Source organism: Symphalangus syndactylus, chromosome 3 (assembly GCF_028878055.3).
Source record: "Symphalangus syndactylus isolate Jambi chromosome 3, NHGRI_mSymSyn1-v2.1_pri, whole genome shotgun sequence".
Taxonomy (NCBI): Eukaryota; Metazoa; Chordata; class Mammalia; order Primates; family Hylobatidae; genus Symphalangus; species Symphalangus syndactylus.
Window position 1 is genome coordinate 127,619,732 of NC_072425.2, and position 19,418 is coordinate 127,639,149.

At 41.0% G+C, this 19,418-nt stretch overlaps 1 protein-coding gene across 2 annotated transcripts in view; it reads right to left on the reverse strand.

Moving 5' to 3' along the window:
- The window catches only part of ARHGAP20 (Rho GTPase activating protein 20), a 146,079-nt gene extending 134,667 nt beyond the window's left edge, over nt 1-11,412 (reverse strand). Inside the window, exon 1 of one of the 2 annotated variants that reach the window (XM_055273043.2) lies at nt 11,077-11,412. In XM_055273043.2, the coding sequence (XP_055129018.1) occupies nt 11,077-11,181 (105 nt within the window). In that variant the 5' untranslated portion in view covers nt 11,182-11,412. Of the gene's footprint in view, nt 1-10,616 lie in introns of both variants that reach the window. The other variant, XM_055273044.2, reaches the window with a different exon arrangement.
- Nucleotides 11,413-19,418: the final 8,006 nt, after the last annotated feature.

Genomic DNA, 19,418 nt, shown 5'->3' on the forward strand with positions numbered 1-19,418 from the left:
CTGGTCCTGGGCTTTTGTTGTTCTTGGAAGATTTTTACTACTGATTCAATTTCATTACTCATTATTGGTCTGTTCAGGACTTCTATTTCTTGCTGGCTCAATCTTGCAGGGTTTTATATTTCCAGGAATTTATCCATCTCCTAGATTTTCTAGTGTATACGCATAGAGGTGTTCACAGTAGTCTGTGATGATCTTTTGTATCTCTATGTTATCAATTGTAATATCACCTTTATCATTTCTGGTTGTACTTATTTGAATTTTCTCTTTTTTCTTGGTTAATTTAGCCAGCAGTCTGTCATTTTGTTTATCCTTTCAAATAACCAACTTTTTGTTTCACTGATCCTTTGTATCTTTTTTTGTCTCAATCTCATTTACTTCTGCTTTAATCTTTGTTATTTCTTTATTTGTGCTAGCTTTGGGTTCCAATTGGTCTTATTTTTCTAGTTCCTTGAGGTGTGACATCAAGTTGTAAATTTAAGATCTTTCTTTTTGGTGTAGATATTTAAAGTTATAAACTTTCCTCTTAGTTCTACTTCTGCTGTATCCCTGAGGTTTTGATATGTTGTCTATTTTCATTTGTTTTGAAAATTTTTTTATTTCTTAATTTCACTGTTTACCCAAAGGTCACTCAGGAGCAAGATGTTTAGTTTCCATGCAGTGTGTGTTTATGAGAGTTCCTCTTGGTTTTGATTTCTAATTTTACTCCACTGTGGTCCGAGAAGATACTTGATATGATTTTGATTTTTTTGAATTTATTGAGACTTCTTTAATGGCCAAGCATATGGTCGATAATGGAGAATGCTCCATGCAGAGCTGAGAAGAATGTATATTCTGTGGTTGGCTAGAATGTTCTGTAAATGTTTGTTAGGTCCATTTGGTCTAAGTTCAGTTTAAGTCCAGAGTTTCTTTGTTGATTTTCTGCCTTGATGATCTGTCCAGTGATATCAGTGGGGTGTTGAAGTCCCCTACTATTATTGTATTACTATTAATGTTTTCTTAGGTGTAGTAGTATTTGTTTTATGAATCTGGGTGTTCTGGTGTTAGGTGCATATATATTTAAGATAGTTAAATCTTCTTGTATTGAACATTTAATCATTATATAATTCTCATTTGTCTTTTTTTTCCATTGTTGGTTTAAAGTCTGTTTTATCTGATATGAGGATTGCTACTCCTGCTCACTTTTGTTTTCCATTTACATGACATATCTTTTCTTACCCACTTACTTCCTGTCTATTGTGATTTGCCACCATTCCACCCCTATTCCTCTGGTGTCCTCCTTAGGATTTTCACATAGTAAATTCTCAATAGTTGTGTATTAAGTGAATGAATTAACATATCCAATATCTGAGATTTTAAGGTGGTAATACAAGTGTGCTTATGTAGAAAAATGGAGTTGTAAATAGGTAACTGAAGAAAAAAACTTTTGTTGTTTTATTTTCAACAATGCAGAAAACACTTTTTATATAAAAACCTGTATGTAGGCTCTCACTGGAATTTTAACTTCATGACAGCCAAGAGATATAGTACTATTTTTGGAACCTCTAAATCACTCTGAATCTGCTCATTATTAGTTCTCACAGAGATTAAAGAAAAACAAAGCATATCAAAAGGAAGGAACAGGATGAAAGATTAAAGTTGGAGGTGAACTGCAATTTTTCATGCTTTGTTTTGTTCCAGTCACTTTATGAGGAAAAAAATCAAGCATTTCAGTTGAATTATGGATGCTGAAGTCACTTTCAAGCATTTAAAATAAGCATAGTATTAAAATAAGGGCACTGGGAAAGCTTTTATAGAACTCTAAATTTTCAAGGCTAGAAAAAATAAGTAATCAAATTAACACATTAGCTTATTCAAACTTGACTATTAATTCTTTTGTGGCTAGTCTGTGCAATTTGGTAAGCATTAACGTATTTCTTGTCTTCCCTACATGCCTTTAGCATTTACTTGTGGAGACGTATCCAAGCCACTGAATAATTATACTTCAAAGACACTGGCTCTGTAAGGGAAAAAGATAATTACTTTTAATCTTGCACCTTGCTTCTGGGTCCTACTATCACAACAAGGTTTTGACCACTAGGTAAGCTGAAGCTTCCTGCTATTGTCAGTTTGGTCTGTGATAAACATGATCTTCTATTTACCCATAAATCATCCCAACCAGGACCACTTTAAACATTTAGCTAAAATAAATGTAATCACAGTACAGACTACTGTAAGTGAATATATGTTGCTTTCTGAAGGAAGAATTGATTTTACTTTCCAGCTCTTTCCTCTTTCCGAAGGACTATTACCATGTTGAAATACGACAATAAACATGATAATCTATGTAATGCAGAAGAATGGGCACTAGGCTAGGAGACATTGGACCTTAATTCTGGACCCTAGTTCTACCACTTAATTTCTCAGATTTTCTCTAAAATGGACATAATACTTGCCCTACTCACTATATATATATTCATTCATATATATATGGATGAAAGTCCTCTGAAATGAAAAGCATTGTGATAATGTAACAGACAGTAAACTTTAAAGTGCTTAAGTGCTGTACATAAATAAATATAAGGATATTAGAATTTCCCTTACACATTATGCTTTGTTTCCTTGCCTCCATCCCCACACATGCAGGATTCTGGAGCATCACTATGGGCCTTCACGTTGGCTGGACTTTTTTTCTTTGGCAAAGCTACAAGTTTCAACCTTTGGTCATGATCATCTTTAAGTAGCGCCCTGGAGTAGGTAGAGTCAATCACCAATGTTCTCTGCCTAATAGTTTCTTACAGGGCAGGGCTCCACTACATTTTTCACATAATAGTCCATACAAAATGATATTTGTACAACCATAACACTCTATGATAAACAAAGGGGCACCCTGGCTCCCCAGTATCCATCCACTCGCCTGAAGGCCAAGGGGCTAATTGTCAGACACATCCGCAACAGTTGGGAAGCTTTGCCTTATGGTAGCCCCTCATTGTCTTCAACGCAGAGGGGAAAAGTACTGTGATCAAATCCTAAAACCATAATGGTAAAAAACAAATGGACTATATCAAATGAGAATAAAAAGCAGATCCACGTCTATCTAGATTCAGACATAGTGTTACCTGGTGATGGCTATTGTTAAAGCTGAGGTTCAAAAGAGTGAATGTAGCCACAGGAGAGGAAATAAAAACGCTCTCCTAGGTGTAAATTAGGACTCAGGTAAATAAGGAAAGCAAAAGGCCACAGAGCAGCTGCGTTTTCCAGATCTTTGATATGTGAGCTGATGTGGGCACACATACATTCCATTTTCAGAGTCCACACACAAGTGACCAGACATCCAAAAACAAGTTTTACATTTCAGTTGTGTCATGTGACAGGTGTCTGTCAAAATTAGGTCAAGGCTGCTCTCAGCACACCACTGACCTACAGTGCTGATGAGGCTATTTCTGCTGTCAGTTAGATGTTTCTAACATAAACTTGTCCTAGATAAAGAAAATAAGATTGAAACAAAATATAATATAAACTGGGCTGTATTGCCTACAAGCCTCATTATTGATGGTTGACCGAAGGCAATCATCTCTGCTACCTTTCCAGCCTCTTATATTGTGGCAGAGTCTCCTGTAAGTAAACAAAAGCTAAAGATCCACCCTATCCTAGTTTGCTTCAGAAAACTGTTGTAGTTGCCACTAACAAATTGAGCATTCTCTCTGCAGGCTTTCTGCACACATCAGGACCTCTAGAATCCCTGTGATCCTAAACACTTGAAGTACCAACAGAAAAGGAGAGCAAACTTTCCCTTCACTTAAAGTTTACTTTAAAGGTTTATACCAAATGCTCTGAAGACATGATGGGTATGAGTAATAAAACTCCATTGAATCATAAAAATACATATTTTCTCAAAGCACTCTGCATATTATGAGTATACAGGTGTTATGTACACATATGTACACACACATAACTTTGATATTATATACCTATTTTTGTGACACTTTATAATGTATTTTAGTGGCAATTTAAGTTGAAATCTAGTGTATTTTCAGCTACAGACACCTTCTAGAAGGCAAGTTTTACAATTACATATTTTTGTTAAGTTGTATGTAGTCCCATAAGGCATAACATGCCTTTACTTTGAAAAGAATAGCCACCAAGTCCTGGATGGAAAGGTAAGAACTGTGAAAGAATTCAGACTTCTAAGTTATTGATTGGAGAGGATTTCATTTCTGTAGGTACCATCAGTTTTCTCAGCTCTCCCCCATCTACTGAACATGTTCCATCTTTTGTCCTGCAGCCCTTTCGCCAAATCATAACCCGGGAGAATGCTGAAGGCATAGAGGATGATAAATTGCTTCATGACAACCTTCACTTCAGAACTAAAAGCAACAACTGCACTAACTATTTAGGTATCTATGACTTGTGAACTTTCAGTCTATGAATTCCAACTGCCTATTTTAACTTAGGGGACTCAATCTTCAAAATTAATAATTACTCTTTACACATGTATAAGAAGATTATCCTTAACTTTTATTTTATAAAACTATAATTTATTGTAGTCTATGAACTTTAGAGTCACAAAAATTAATTTTTCTTCTGCCATGGTAAAATGCACTACTCCATTCACATTTTAAGTGAGCATAACTATGGCCACAAAGTTTTTTCCTCCAGACTCAGTGAAGCAGTGATATAAAAGTTAACTGAGTTGAGTGAGTCTCAACTGGGTTTCCACATGATTTTCCAGTGGAATCATCTGAGGCTTAGGATTCAGTGTACCCACACATAACTTTGAAATATACTCTTCTGAGTTTGTCTGGAGAATACGCCAAACTTTCCAATAGCAAGCAAGGCTGAGGTATCAGCATAGAGATCAGGCCTGGCTAAGAGCTCTTGAAATACATCTGTCTTATACAAAACATCTGAAAATGTCAGACACCAAGGCATAAAAATCACCAAAGTAATTAGACCAGTGATTGTGTCATTGATTGTCACTCTAAGTCGATGTTTACCTAATATTTACCTAATGGTAGCAGTGAACATAACATTCAATGGTAGACAGAGAGGGTAGAAATGCCACTCTCCAAAGAATGTATACTATTTGTTTCAACTGAGAAAAGGCCCTCAATTGTACTTTTCTCAGCTGGTTATATATAATTCAAACCTACTCTCCCCTCCCTGTATCTTATGTTACAAACAATAATAAATGCAGCGATAGTCTCATTGAAAAGAGAAATGGAGTTGGAAGAACTGGATTCAAATTCCAGTTTTGCCACTTACTACACTGTAGCCTTGACATGGTTCAGTTCCTTCTTTAGGAAAAAATTAACACCTACCTCATATAACTGATGTGTTTTGAATATAGTTAAGCATTCACATAAAGAGGTTTTTAAATTTTCTTTATTCTTCCATAAGTTATAGCCAACCCTTGTATTTTTATTCAAGTTCCTCCTCATGATATTTGATATCTATGGCTTCCAATGATGACTGCTTTAAAGGATGGTATACATTCATATGCATGTACATGTTCTGATGTTACATTTTTTAAACTCAAACTCCTTTTGTTGCTTTACACCTACTCTCACATGGCAAGCTATACTAATAACTCCTGCACTTTTGCAAAGTGTTTCCATTTACCTTTCATGACCCATAAAAACCAACCTTGTGAGATGTGCAGGATAGAGGTCATTACCCCATTTTGCATACAAAGAAACGAAGCCCAATCAGAAGTTCAGAGGTCACATGAGGGATAACAGAGGCCATTCCTGATTAATCTAATTTTATTTTTATAATTCTAGGATCCTCCCTGCCAAAACAAGCTCATGTATCTGATTTCATGCAATTCATTTTGTGAGTAACACCAGATAAGAATTGAGTAGGATACTAGTTTAACTATGGGTATAATATTTTTCTCAGCATTGAAGAGTAAAACTAAAGCTTACTCACTAAGATGCTTAATTCAAGCCCCAGTATAAGACACACACATGGTCCAAGTTAGCCCTTGGGGGTGTTCATACCACGAGGTGTTATAAACAGATTTGGACCCAGAGAATTAGAAAGAAAAGGCAGAATGAAGTTTACAACAGCAGCTGCTACATTTAAAAATGTTAGAGCTATTTTAAAATTATTTTCCCTTGCCTGGCTTTCTGGGCCTATAAGTCTCTTTTTCCCCATTCCAACACTCATCCTATTTAAAGATTTTTCAATTAGTATATGACACCAAAAGGTCAGAGTATTTGAGTCTGATACAAATCATTCCTAACTAAAATGATTCGAATATGTGCTTCCACTTCATTAAAACTATTCTGTGAAAATGTGGATATCCTCAAGGATGTATTATTCCAGAATTACTTAAAATATTATCTATGCTTTATCTATATGCTATTATATTTTAGAATCCAATTTTTAGGAATTACGGTACAAATTTATTGTATATTCTTTGGAAGTGCCTCAGTGATAGAAAAATCTTTGTCTTCTGAGAGTGGATTTGATTTTTGGAAACAATGAAATCCTCTGACTAGTGAGTAGAAGCGAGTGATCTAGCTAGGCAATTCTGCTTGAGATTAAAATAATATATGTGGCTATAAAATAAAGAGACTGACTTCATTTACAGAATCTACATACTAGCTCCTCAAACATACCTACCTCAGGACCTTTGAACTTAATGCTCCCACTTCTTTTTACAGCACGGTCTTTTTAAGCCATAAGAGAGTTAAGGGACACTTAAAAAAGGCCTTCCCTGAACACCCTAATGCAGAATGATCTAACTCAACAACCACATTTGTCTAATTCAGGGTTATGTTTGTTCCTTTAATAACAGTTATCACCATTTATTTAATTTTTTTTGTTTTTTTTTTGTCTCTTCCTTTGACCCATGCTGTCCAATACAGTAGCCACTAGACACATGTGGCTCTTTAGATTTAAATTCAAGTTGATTATAATTAAGAAGCTTACAGACAAAAAAAAAAAGACAAATTGTATTTCACCAAAAATAAGAACTTCCGTTCTTTTGAAAGATACTCTTAAGAAAGTAAAAAGACAAGTCAGACTGGGAGAAAACACAATTAAAATTGGGCAGAATATTTGGATACTTCACCAAAGATAAAGTATGGATGACAAATAAGCACATGAAAAGATGCTCAACATCACTAGTCACTGAGGAAATGCAAATCAAAACCATTAGTTACCACTTTACATCCATTAGGATGACTGTAATCAAAAAGGCAGATAATAATAAGTACTGGTGAAAATTTGGAGTAGGTGGACTCATATGCACTGCCAGGGGGATTATAAAACCACTTTGGAAAAAACAATTGAACAGATTCTTAAAAAGTTTAATATATACCTAAAATATGACCCAGCTATTCCACACCTAAGTATTTACTCCCCCAAAATGAAGTCCATGCAAAGACTTGTACATGAATGTTCACAGCAGTTTTATTTGTGATAGCCTAAAACTAGAAATAATCCAAATGCCCATCAACAGATGAATGGATAAATTGTGGTCCAGTCACATGATGGAATACTGTTCAGCAATGAAATGAACTATCGATACATGCAAAATCATGGATAAACCTCAAAGTAATTGTATTGAATGAAACAAGCCTGATAAAAAAAGAATATAAAGTATGATTACATTTACAAAAAATCTTTGGAAATGTGAATTAACCTACAGTGACAGAAAACAGACTAGTGGTTGCCTGGGAATGGAGAGGGAATTCAGGAATTAGAAAGGCACATGAGGAAACTTTGGGGGATGATGAATATATTTCTTAGCTAAACTCTGGAGATGGTTTCATAAGTGTATATATATGTCAAAACTATTAAATTTATATACTTTAAATATGTGCAGTTTATTCTATATCAATTATACTTCAATGAAGCTGTTAAAAAAATTTTTAGTTTCTCAGTCATGCCAGCCACATTTCAAGAGCTCAATAGCTACATGTAGCTAGTGGCTACTGAATGGACACTGTAGATAACGGAGTTCCATCATTACACAATGTACCACTCAGTGGCACTACTCTCCCCTAGTTAGGAGAGAGGAAACTACACCACAGAGACTCACCACTTGTTTCTCTAAACAAAGTTTTATTACAACACAGCTATGCCCATTCATTTCTTCATTGTCTATGGCTGCTTTAGCACTATAATGGCAGAACTGAGTAGCCTGTAACAAAGGGCCTACAAACCTTAAATATTTAGTATCTGGTCCTTTAAATAAAGGTTTGCTGACCCTGCTCTGAGCCATAAATTCTGAAGACAGGGGCCATATCTGTCCTGTTCACTGCTGTACATAACCCAACTAATATTTATGGAAAATCTAATATATAGCAGACACTATTCTAGGTGCTGGAGAGGCAGTCTTAAGCAATACAGATAAGGTCCCTATTATCATGGTTTTCAATCTGGTGAGGGATGTGGGTAACAGATAACAAGCAAGTAAATAAGAAAATATCAGGCAAGGATGAATGCTAAGATGACAATAAAGCAGAAGGTCTAGAGAATGACTGAGGAGCACTTCCACTTAGGTAGTCAATGGCAGGCCTCTGCTAGAACCTGTGATCTGACAATAATATGAAAGTCAAGACTGCAAAGACCTGGGGCTGAAGCACAGAGAAACACCATCAAGGCCTCAAAATAAGAATGAATTTGATGACTTGAAATATTAAGAGGAAGAAGGCCCATGTGGTTGGAGAATACACAAACAAGGGGGGGGATGCATAGATGAGGTGGGAGAAGTATACAGGGCCAAGAAAAAAGGGTCCGAATTTTATTATAAATGGATGAAAAGCCACTGCAGGATTTTAAAGAGGTAAGCAACATGATTAATTTACATTTTAAAAGATTATTCTGGTGCTAAGTGGTGACTGGATCAAAGAAGGGCAAGAAAGGTGTTAGGCAAGTTAAGACATTTCTGCAAAGGTACAAGTGAGAGATGGCGGCTTGGCTTGGACTACACTGGCAACAGTGGAGATGAAGTGGAGAAATTCAAGACACATTCGGATTGACAGTAGCTTCCCTGATGGATTGGTTGGTGCAGAGAGAGGAAATGAGTTGAAAACGAATCCTAGATTTTTGGCTTGAACAACTGGGACACAAAGGTATGAATTACAGACATAGGGATATTGCAAACAGTAAGTGCTAACATTTATTAAATGTCTATTGTTTATCATTATTCACTGAATTTCACCTTTAATCTTCCCAACGATGTTGGAAAGGTAAGTACTGGTTTGTTAATGTGTGAAACTGCTAAGTTTCATAACAAACGACAGCATCTTAAGGACAGTGGCTATGATAAGTAAAAAGAACGTGGGAAAAGAGCAAAGCAACCCTTCATTTATTGGACAAGTATTACTTGATAAATGATAATAAAGCTCCTCTTTAATGCTTCCTCCCTCTGGCAGTGTTATACCCTTAGTAAAAAAAAAAAAAAAAAAAAGAAAAAAAGAAAACTGTTCAGAAAAATAAATCTTTGATTTTCTTCCAATTCCTTACGTTTACAAAAATAAAATGTTTTAAGTTTAAAAATTTATGTCAGTAAATGTAGGGCTAGCCTGATAAATTCACGTTTTATTTGGGAAGACTTGACTACACACAAATACACTCCCTCCATCTCCGAAGGGGAAAAGCGACAAGGACAAACCGCAGCCTCAATACATCAAAGGCTGAGCCGGCACTACAGCCCGTATATCATCAAGTTCACGGACACCCCTAGATGGCTCGGTGACACGGTCAAGGTCCTTGGGAACTCCCACACATTTCTATACTTGGCACACCGATCACCTCTCTTCAACTGACCTCTAGCCAACCTAAGATCCTGGTGGGAAGATTTATGAAAGGCAGTAAAATCAAGACAAGCAGGGAACCTGCGCAACCCCTTTAACTCTCTAATGAAACAAATGCAATCCCTTAAGATATTTCTTAAGGAAAAGCTAAAAGATGCCTCTAATCGCAACTTGTTTCCAGAAAAGCTAGAAGGGCACCACTAAGACAAGGAAAAAAAAAAAAAAAAAAGGCCAAATATCGGAACGTCTTATGCTGGGGGCGGGGGTGGGGAGGCGGGGATAGGCAGACAGGGCTAGAAACACCCAAATCAATTCCTCAGGGAGCGGAACGGCAGCGGCCGGCAGCCCGCGGCCCACGTGCACTTGCTCAGGGAACCGTTCCAACGAAACCTGACCCGGATCGGAATCCTCCCGCAGCACCGCGGCCGTGCTTATCGGAATGGAACGCTACAAGTTGTCACTTGCATCCCCCTTCCAGCTTTGACAGGGAACACGCGCTGCCCCCACGCCCACACCGACACCCGGATCCCCATCCAGCCCGGCCAGAGGCCCAGGGGCCAGGGGACCAGTGCAGGGAGAAGGTCCCCCGCCTCAGCCCTCAGGACCCCCCAACCACAGCCCACCCGCCCCCACCCTGCCCGGTTCTAGGCCCGGCCGAACCTACATGTCCCCGTAGTGTCGACCGTTATCATCCACAGTCGCCCCTCAAACTGTGACCCCCACCTCGGAGACCCGGAATCATCCAGGACCCTAGTGTGGGGGGCAGTACTCCCCATACCTGCCCCCCGAAAACTGCCATGGAGCAGCCGCGCCTCGGCGGGCAGGTGAGGGGGCCGAGCCCACCAGCGCCGCAGCCCCGCCGCCTACCTTCTTCAGCGCCGGCTGCCGCTCCCGGGCAGACATCGCCGGCCCTGACTTCGGGGCTGACCCCGCCAAAGGGCAGTCAGTGCTCACCCAGGCCACTTCGGGGGGCCCAGGGGCACGGCGAGGGGTCGGGGAAAGGCGATCGCCCACTCCAGCCCGCGCGCCTCGACTGAGGGAGGAGCCGGGCTGCGGATCCGGCGGCGGATGGAGACGGGAGGGAGGCTGCGGGGTCGCTCGGGGAGAGATTAAAGCTCTAGAAACGGAGAAGCGGGCGCTCGGGAGGCGGCGGCGCTGCCGGCCGTCAAGGGCGGGAAGTGTTCTGGGACTCTCCTTAGGGGCCGCAAGCCTCAAGCGTCAAATTCCCGCGGCGTCCGCCTAGCGCGCTGCTGTGGCGGGCGCGGAGGGCGCGCGCCGGGAGTGGGGGCTGCGGCGGAGGGCACGGGCCCCCGCTCAGCGTCCTCACCTTCTTGGTGCCGCTGCCTCCCGCGAGCCGAGACACTCCTGTCAGGGAAGAGGAGCGCCCCGGCTGTCCCCCTAGAGTCTCCTGCTGGGGGGACATCGCTTCCATGAAGAAAATCTTCAAACAAATCCCAGCCTAGGAGGAGGCTACACGTTCATGTCCGCAGGCTGCCGGACGGAGGGGCGAGGACGCGCGAGCCGAGGCGCGGCTGCCGTGCTCAGGCGGGGAGCCGAGCTCCGGGTGCTGGCCGCGCGCCTCCCGTCGGGGCCATCTACCTCCGCCTGCGCTCGGCACCGCGGGCAGGAGGCGAGTGCAGCGGCTACAGCCGTCAGCGCTGCTGCCCGCCCCGCCTCGGGCCCGCCCCCTCCGCTCCGGGCGCCTTGCGCCGGGGCCCGCCCCCGCAGCCCTCCTCAGCCCTCCTCCAGCCTGGGCCCTCCTAGCCTCGTCCCAGCCTGCGGCGCGCCTGGCGGGCGTCTCTCTCTATATATGTTAGCGCACCGGCCACCAGCTGACCTTTTCGGTCTGTGACTCCGCGTAGGGGCAGCCCGCAGGAGCTCACCGGCCTGTGTCACGCATGGGGGCCTCTAGTGCACGGACACGCGCCTCTCCCGCCACCTGCCCACTCCCACCAGACCCCATCCCTTCCCGCGCCGTGCTCGCGGCGGAAGGCGCCGCTGCAGCGCGTGCATCCGCGGAGCGGTGGCGACCTCAGCCTGAGCAGAGGAGTTGCAGTGATTCCTGCCTCGCTTTCAGCGGACTGCAGAGGGAATCCCCCACCCCACCCCACTGGGGTTAGGGTGGCACGTCGCAGAGTGTCGCAGCTGTACAAATTTGGAAGCCCACAGCATCGCCTGACCTCTTGTGCAATCCCTAACCCTAGCCTGTCCGGGTAACCCTGAGTGGGCTTCTGCAGCCGGTCATGTCAGCGGCGTCTGCACGTATGCACCCGCGGTTTCCGCTGTCTGCAGGCTGCAGAGACGGGGGCATTCCAAACGTGAAAGCGCAATGAAGGAAAATGCAGACAGAGCGAGGACGCCGCAATTTGGCTAAGCTATTGAGAAGGCTACAATATGTGGAAGTGTTTATCAGATATCTGCGCCGAGAGCATAACTTCCTGTCAGCCCAAATAGTGGCAAAAATATTTTAAAGGCCAAAGAATAATCAGAGGGAGAGGATTTGGAGCTGACCCGCGTTGAGCTGAGTGTTGCTGCACTTTGCAGGGCTCGTTGACTGGTATGGATGATTCGGTAGATGGCATTCTTCCCTTGGAGTCAGGACTAGAGAAGCAGTGGCGGATTAGTGAGGAAGGACACCACACTATGATATTAGGTTGTGGAAGGGGTGTTGGTTTGCTTTTGTGGTAAGAAGAAAAATATCGAGGTTCCTCCCAGGTTAGGCTGTTATTAGGACAGGTTGTAGAAGAATAGGGCTCTGGCCGGCTCTGTTCCGAGGAAGGGATGCTGTCCAACACACACTCGCGCGCGCACGCATCATCACCACCATGCCCAGGAATGGTTTATTGTGGAAATAATAGGGGGAAAATGTTCCAGCCCGTTTTAAGCCTTGTCCACGTCATATTGTTTAAAGTAGGCTTACGTAGGCTTTATAAATCACACACACGCATAAATCACATATATGATTTATGAATCATCTATTATTGTGTTTATGTATGTGTGCATATACACTCACAGTTTTTCATGGCGACTCTGTTTTTGCAGCTGAGACCCATGTGCAGCGACAGGACTTTGCCCCCACCATAGAGTTTGTCATGAATTCTACACTGCAGAGGGCTTTGCAGTTCCTTTCATTCCTTGCTGAAATCATCCACTTACAACTCGTTAGCCTCTTTTTGTTCCTATCATAAATGCCCGCTCCCAATTTTCCTTACTCTGTTTTATTTCGATAACACTTATCTCCTAATATATCATGTAATTTACTTAGTAGGTTTAGTGTTTATTATCTATATCTCAGAGAAATGCAAGCTTCCAGAGGGCAGGAATCTTTTGTAGGTTTTTGTTGTTGTTGTTCTTTGTTGTATACCAAGTGCTTGAAGCAGTGTCTGGCGCAATAAATGTTCGTTTGCTAAGGGAATTAATGAGGCACACAAGGGTTATGAGATAGACCTTAGAAGGGCCAGACTGGTAGAGTTGGTTGTTTCACTCCGAGTGCCCCATGTTTCTTTTTGTGATCTTTTTTCCGCAGGTTTCTTTTTGTGATCAATACTACATGTTCCAAATCAAAGTAGTATTTTACTGCATATTTGGAAAACTCACTTTTACTTCTTAATTTTTAAGTGCTTTTACTTCAAAACCCATTGGTTTTGGTTTGCATAGAAAACTGTCCCACACCTAAAGAAAACTGACTTTGCTCAGATTAATACAATCACCAGAGTCGTGTTTTAAGAACACAAATTTGATCATATCACTCCCCTGATTAAGTCCTTCTTTGGCTCCTTGTGTTTACACAATAAATTTCAAATGCCATAGTGTGATATGTAAGACTGCCTATAAACAGACACCCTTGCCTCCACTTGTTTCTCTTGTCATTTATTGCTCCTCTTCAACTCTCACCCTATTGCCTGTCACGTTGAATTCGCCAAGAACTCACCTTCCAAGAACTCGCCTTGCCTTCTCACATCTTTGTGACTTTGAACCTGCTGTTTGCATTGTGTGGGAAGTTTTCCTTCTATATTTCCAACCCCTATTACTTTACACTTAAATATCTAATACTTAGTGCATAGTAAATGCCCAGTAAATATTTGTTGAGGAAATAAATCTCTCAGACTTGAATCAATAATTACCTTAGAAAAATCTTCCTGACTTTATTTCAACCTACCTAGCTACCTCCACACACCAACCATACACATGGGGCATCTACTGTAGGTAACATTTATTGAGTGCTTACTTAATGCCAGACAGTGTTCTAAGCATTTTACACACATTAATTTACTTATATCTTTATAGTCTATGAGGTAGCTTCTTTTACTACCCCATTTTATAGATGAGAAAACCAAGCTACAAGGATATTAAGTAATATGCTCAAACAGCTAGTAAGTAGTCTTGCCAAGCTTGGAACATGGGAAGTCTGCTTCAGAACCTGTGTTCTTAGCCACGTGGCCAACTGCCTCTCCTGTGTGTATTTCTTTGTCTTTATAACACATATTACATTATACCATTACCATCTGTTTTACTTGCCTTGAAATAAAAGATCGTATTTTGTCTTTTCTTCTTTATGCCAGGCACACAAGTATGCTCTCAATGAATTTTTTTTTCAATGTCTTACCTTTGAAAGAATGGATGCAATATTAGAAACAACCATCTTCATCTCCATTATTATGCTGTACAGTTTAAGGAAGATACTCTGATGGGAAAGAAACAATTCTGGACTGTTCATTAGACTGTGAAACTATTTTCCATGCACTAGGAATGTTATGTTGTAGAAAAGGGTGGTGCCAGAAAATAAAAATGATAAGACAGTTAAGGGAGTGTGATGACCTATGTCTGACAAAAGCAGGAAGCATCCAGCGTATTTCGAAACAAATCTTAAAGCAAACTACTAGGAATAGCAACACTTAACAGCTGGGAAATGCCAATAGCAGACCTTTAGCAGAAACTAAGAATGAAACCAAAATGTTTTGCCAACCATTAGATTAAATAACAGTGAAGAAATTTAACTATAAAAGGAAATATTTGGGCCAGGTACAGTGACTCATGCCTATAATCTCAGCACTTTAGGAGGTTGAGGAGGGAGAATTGTGTGAGGCCAGAAGTTCGAGACCCAATCTCTACAAAAAGTAAAAAAAAAAAAAAAAAAAAAGTGGGGTGTGGTGGCACATGCCAGCAGTCCCAGCTACTCAGGAGGCTGAGGCAGGAGGATCGCTTGAGCCCAGGAGTTTAAGGTTACAGTGAACTATGATTGTGCCACTGCACTTGAGCCTGAGTGACATAGTGAGACCCTGTTTGTTAATTAAAAAATAAAAATGATGTTCATGAAACTCATTCATTCAATGTATATTTATGTGCAGGATACTGTGCCTGGTGCTTGGGGTACAATCAAGATGAATCCCCAGAAATAGTCCTTGCAAACCCCAAGATGCACACAAGAATCATTGACTGCTGTCTAAATACCCTACATAAGTGATTGCAAACTGATGGCCATCTGGGCGAATTCTGGCATTTTTTTCAACATATGTACTTTCTTTTCAAACTTATTACTAACCTTAAAAATCAAAATATTTCAAATAGAATTCTGGGTTCTCTTGAAAAAAAAAATCAAGAAGTGAACAACATTAAACTCAACTTCTCCAAGGAGCCAATCAGCTAAAACTGACTCATAGCTGTGTTATTTCATTAAATGCTCAAAACAACCCTAAGGGAAATGCACTCTCATAGTCATCACTGTCCCTAGTGCTGGGAAACTACAAACAAATAAGGCAATGGAAGGTGAAAAAGTGGCAAGAGACATAGAGAAGAGGCCAGGGAATGAGAAACACAAAGTGGGTGCTTTTTTAAAAAACGTAAGCCAAAGTAATAGAGTTTTTCAAGAACAGAAACGGTTGACAATATCTTTTGCTGCAAGAGAGTAAGCTGGTAAAGACTAAAGTACAACGAGAAGAGAGAAAGTTGAGACTACTCTCTCAAGAAGCTTGGCCCAGAATGAATATGAGAAAGGGCAGGAGCTATCAGAGGAAGATGGGATCTATTTTATTACTAAATTAGAAGACAGATCTGTTAAGAGTGAGGCAAGATGTTAGTCTTCACTTGGAAAACAAAGCCAGAAGGAAGTGTGTTTCTAGAAGGAGAAAGTGATCAGCAATGTCACGAAAGATGACTGAAAAATATATACTGAATTTATCAACCAGCAGGTCATTGGTGAGTTTATCTGGAAAGGCTTGAGTGAAATGAATGGACCAGGGATTTAGAAGAGAGGAAGAAGTGAAGACAGTGAATGTGCACAACTCTCTTGGGAAGTATGATTGGGACAGGGAGGAGAGAGAGCTGGAGAGGATAGGAGTTTGGAGGGAAGCCATATGGGTGTAACTGTAGACATGAGTATATTTAAATAGTGATGGGAAGACATTAGGGGTGACCCAGAAGCTGAAGACACTGGGACCAATGGGATGGGAATGGGACCGCTAGGGCAAAGATAGAGGAGTTAGCCTAGATCAGAGCAAGAGCAGTGCTTTCATTATCATAATAGCAAAGCAGGAAAGAATGAGTGCTAAGATAGAAAGCTCTACTGATGTGTTCTATTTTCTCTATAAAATACGAGGCACTGAATACAGTTTGAGGCTAGGAACTCAAAACATGTGTGTCCCATTTGTGAATCAGTGAATTCTGCTGAGATTGGGCAGCAGGGCGAATCTAAGGGTTGGAGGTTGGAGGAGAGTTGAATGTTCTAAACAGACACTGAAGAATGAGAATAAGCAAGAATAAGTTTGTATTGAGGGCTCAGCCGAAGTATGAAGCCATGAATTTATAATGGACTGCCTACACAGCCTATGGTTTCTCTTCAAGGATTCATTCAAGGAGAAGGTATGCCAGCTGAGTGTGTTGAAGAAGAATAATGCAAGAGAGTTGAGAATGCTGGTAAGAGAGCAGTTGATGGGGAAGACCATGGCCTGGGTTCTTCCTCACTCCTTAAAAATCACTAACATGTCTTTCTTCTGGTTTCCTTCTCAAATAATTTTGTGGTCTTATTTCTTTTTTCTTCCAGCCCTGAAACACTCAGGGATTCACCCTCACTCTTCCTGGTGCCCTTGGAACCCTCTGTGATTTTGCCCTCATTCCTTGCATGGAATACCAACTAATTCCTTTTTAATTACTTCCCTGACTACCTCCCAAACCTCCCTACTGATCACCCAAACTGACTCACTTATATGCTGATATGATTTGGCTGTGTCCCCAACCAAATCTCATCTTGAATTGTAGCTCCCATAATCCCCACCTGTTGTGGGAGGGACCCAGTGGGAAGTAGTTTAATCATAGGGGCAGGTTTTTCCCATGCTGTTCTCATGATAGTGAATAAGTCTCATGAGATCCAATGGTTTCATAAAGTGCAGTTTCCCTACACACGATCTCTTGCCTGCCACCATGTAAGACGTGCCTTTGTTGTTCTTTTGCCTTCTACCATGACTGTGAGGCCTCCTCAACCATGTGGAACTGTGAGTCCATCAAACCTCTTTTTCTTTATAAGTTATCCAGTCTTGGATATGTCTTTATTAGCAGCGTGAAAACAGACTAATACATATGCCTTGTAAACACGTCAAACTCCAATAGGTCTAAGGCTGAATTAATATTAACTGCTTATCTCCTTCCCCCACCCTCACCAGTTCTCTGTAACTTCCACCACCATCTTCCTCAGTAGCTGAAGCTTAAAACCTTGTGAAAATGACAGATTTCGCTTTATCTTCAAACCTATTCAACAGCCTCTCACCCCACTGCAGCCCAGTCACTCTCATTTGACCACACAATTGACCACCAAGTTCTCTTTACTCTTATTTTGTACACCTGAGATCTTTCCCTTCATTTTTATTTGCAGCCATACCCACAGAAAATTTCTGTACTCGATTTTTTTTCCTAAAGAGTTTTCTTCCCCCTTCATACATTCCTGGGGGGAATAAAAAATGGTGCAGTTTGGTGATTCATAAAAAGATAAACATAGAATTACCTTATAACCCAGAAGTTCCACTCGAGTGCTGGGTATATACCTCAAAGAGTAAAAAACAAAGACTCAAACAGATCTTTGTATGCCAGCGTTCGTTGCATCGTTATTCAAAATAGCCAAAATGTGGAGACAACCCAACTGTTCATCAACAGATGAATGGATAAATGAAATGTGGTATATACATACGATGGAATATATTCAGCTTTAAAAAGGAATGAAGCTTTGATACATGCTACAGTATCAATGACCCTTGAAAACATGCTAACTAAAATAAGCCAGATACAAAGGAAAAATATTGTATGATTCCAATCATATGAAATATAGATATTTCATATTCTAGAGAATAGACAAATTTATAAGAAGTAGGTGAGTTTACTAGGAGCTGGGGAAGAGAGGAATAAGTTATTGCTTACTGATTACGGAGATTCTGTTTGGGGTGAGAAAAGAGTTTTGGAAATGGATGGTGGTGATGGCTGCACAACATTGTGCATAATTAATGCCAATAAACTGTACATTTAAAAATGGTTAAAATGACAATAATAACAAAAAGTCTCCTTGCTTATACCCTTGCCTTCCTCTAAGCAATAACACATATTCCATCTTTCTCAAACACCAGTCTGATCATGTCTGTGTGCTCCTGGAAACCTTCAGTGGCTCTCCATTACTCTCGGTACTCAATCCAGACTCACAAAACGTCCTATCAGATCTTCCTGCCTGCATCTCAGACATGAATTCTTGCCTATCCCTGACCTGCACTCAAGCTTCTTCCTCGACCCTCAATTCTGCAGAGCAAGAAGACAGCTGTGTAGAGCCTAAATGCTTCTCTAACCAGTCTAAGTGACACACAGAAAGCCTTGTGACTTTTTGTCATTTGAGAGCACCAATGGCTCAGCTCTCGGGGATGACTATGAGCCTTGATATAAGAGAGCTTTTGAACTTAAGTAATTCTCAGGACCAAATGTGCAGCTCTCTTTCTCTTTCTTTTATTGGAATCTCAAAAGGGGCTACTTCCTCAAAATACATAATCCCATTTCTAAGAGAGGAAGTTTATAGGCTGGAGTTAGGGAACAGAGAGGAGGAAGAAAGGAGAAGAGGGAGTATAAGAGAGAGGGTGTTTGGAGCTAGGGCTGGAAAAAGAGCTTGGGGTCACACTGTGAAGGACCTTGGATTCCATGGTGAAAATCTGGACATTATTTTCTAGGGAAAGTGGTAGACAGCAGACTGGCATTCGATGAGTGCCTGCCATGTGTTAGGTATAACTTACATACTTCATTGTTACCAAAAAGGTAGGTATTATTATACTCATTTGAAATATGAATATGAGGGTTAGAGAAGCTAAGTGACTTTCTGAAGTCACGCAATCAATAAGTGGCAAAGCCAAGATTTGAATTCAGATCTGATTGGGTTCAAAACGTACCTGCTTACAATATCAACAGTTACAGTATTAATAATAGCTGCCATTCATTGGTATTTAACTTTGAAGGATAGGGAGATATAAATTTGGCAGTCAAACACTGTTCTAAGTACTTTATACACTACCATCACCTTCAAAAACAACTCTAATGGCTTGTGTTTTTAAGCCCACTATACAAATGAAGAGCCACGTACTTAGAGATATTAAGCCACTTTTCAAAGATCATATAGCTACTGAGCAAAAGAGCCAGATTTAGACCCAGGAC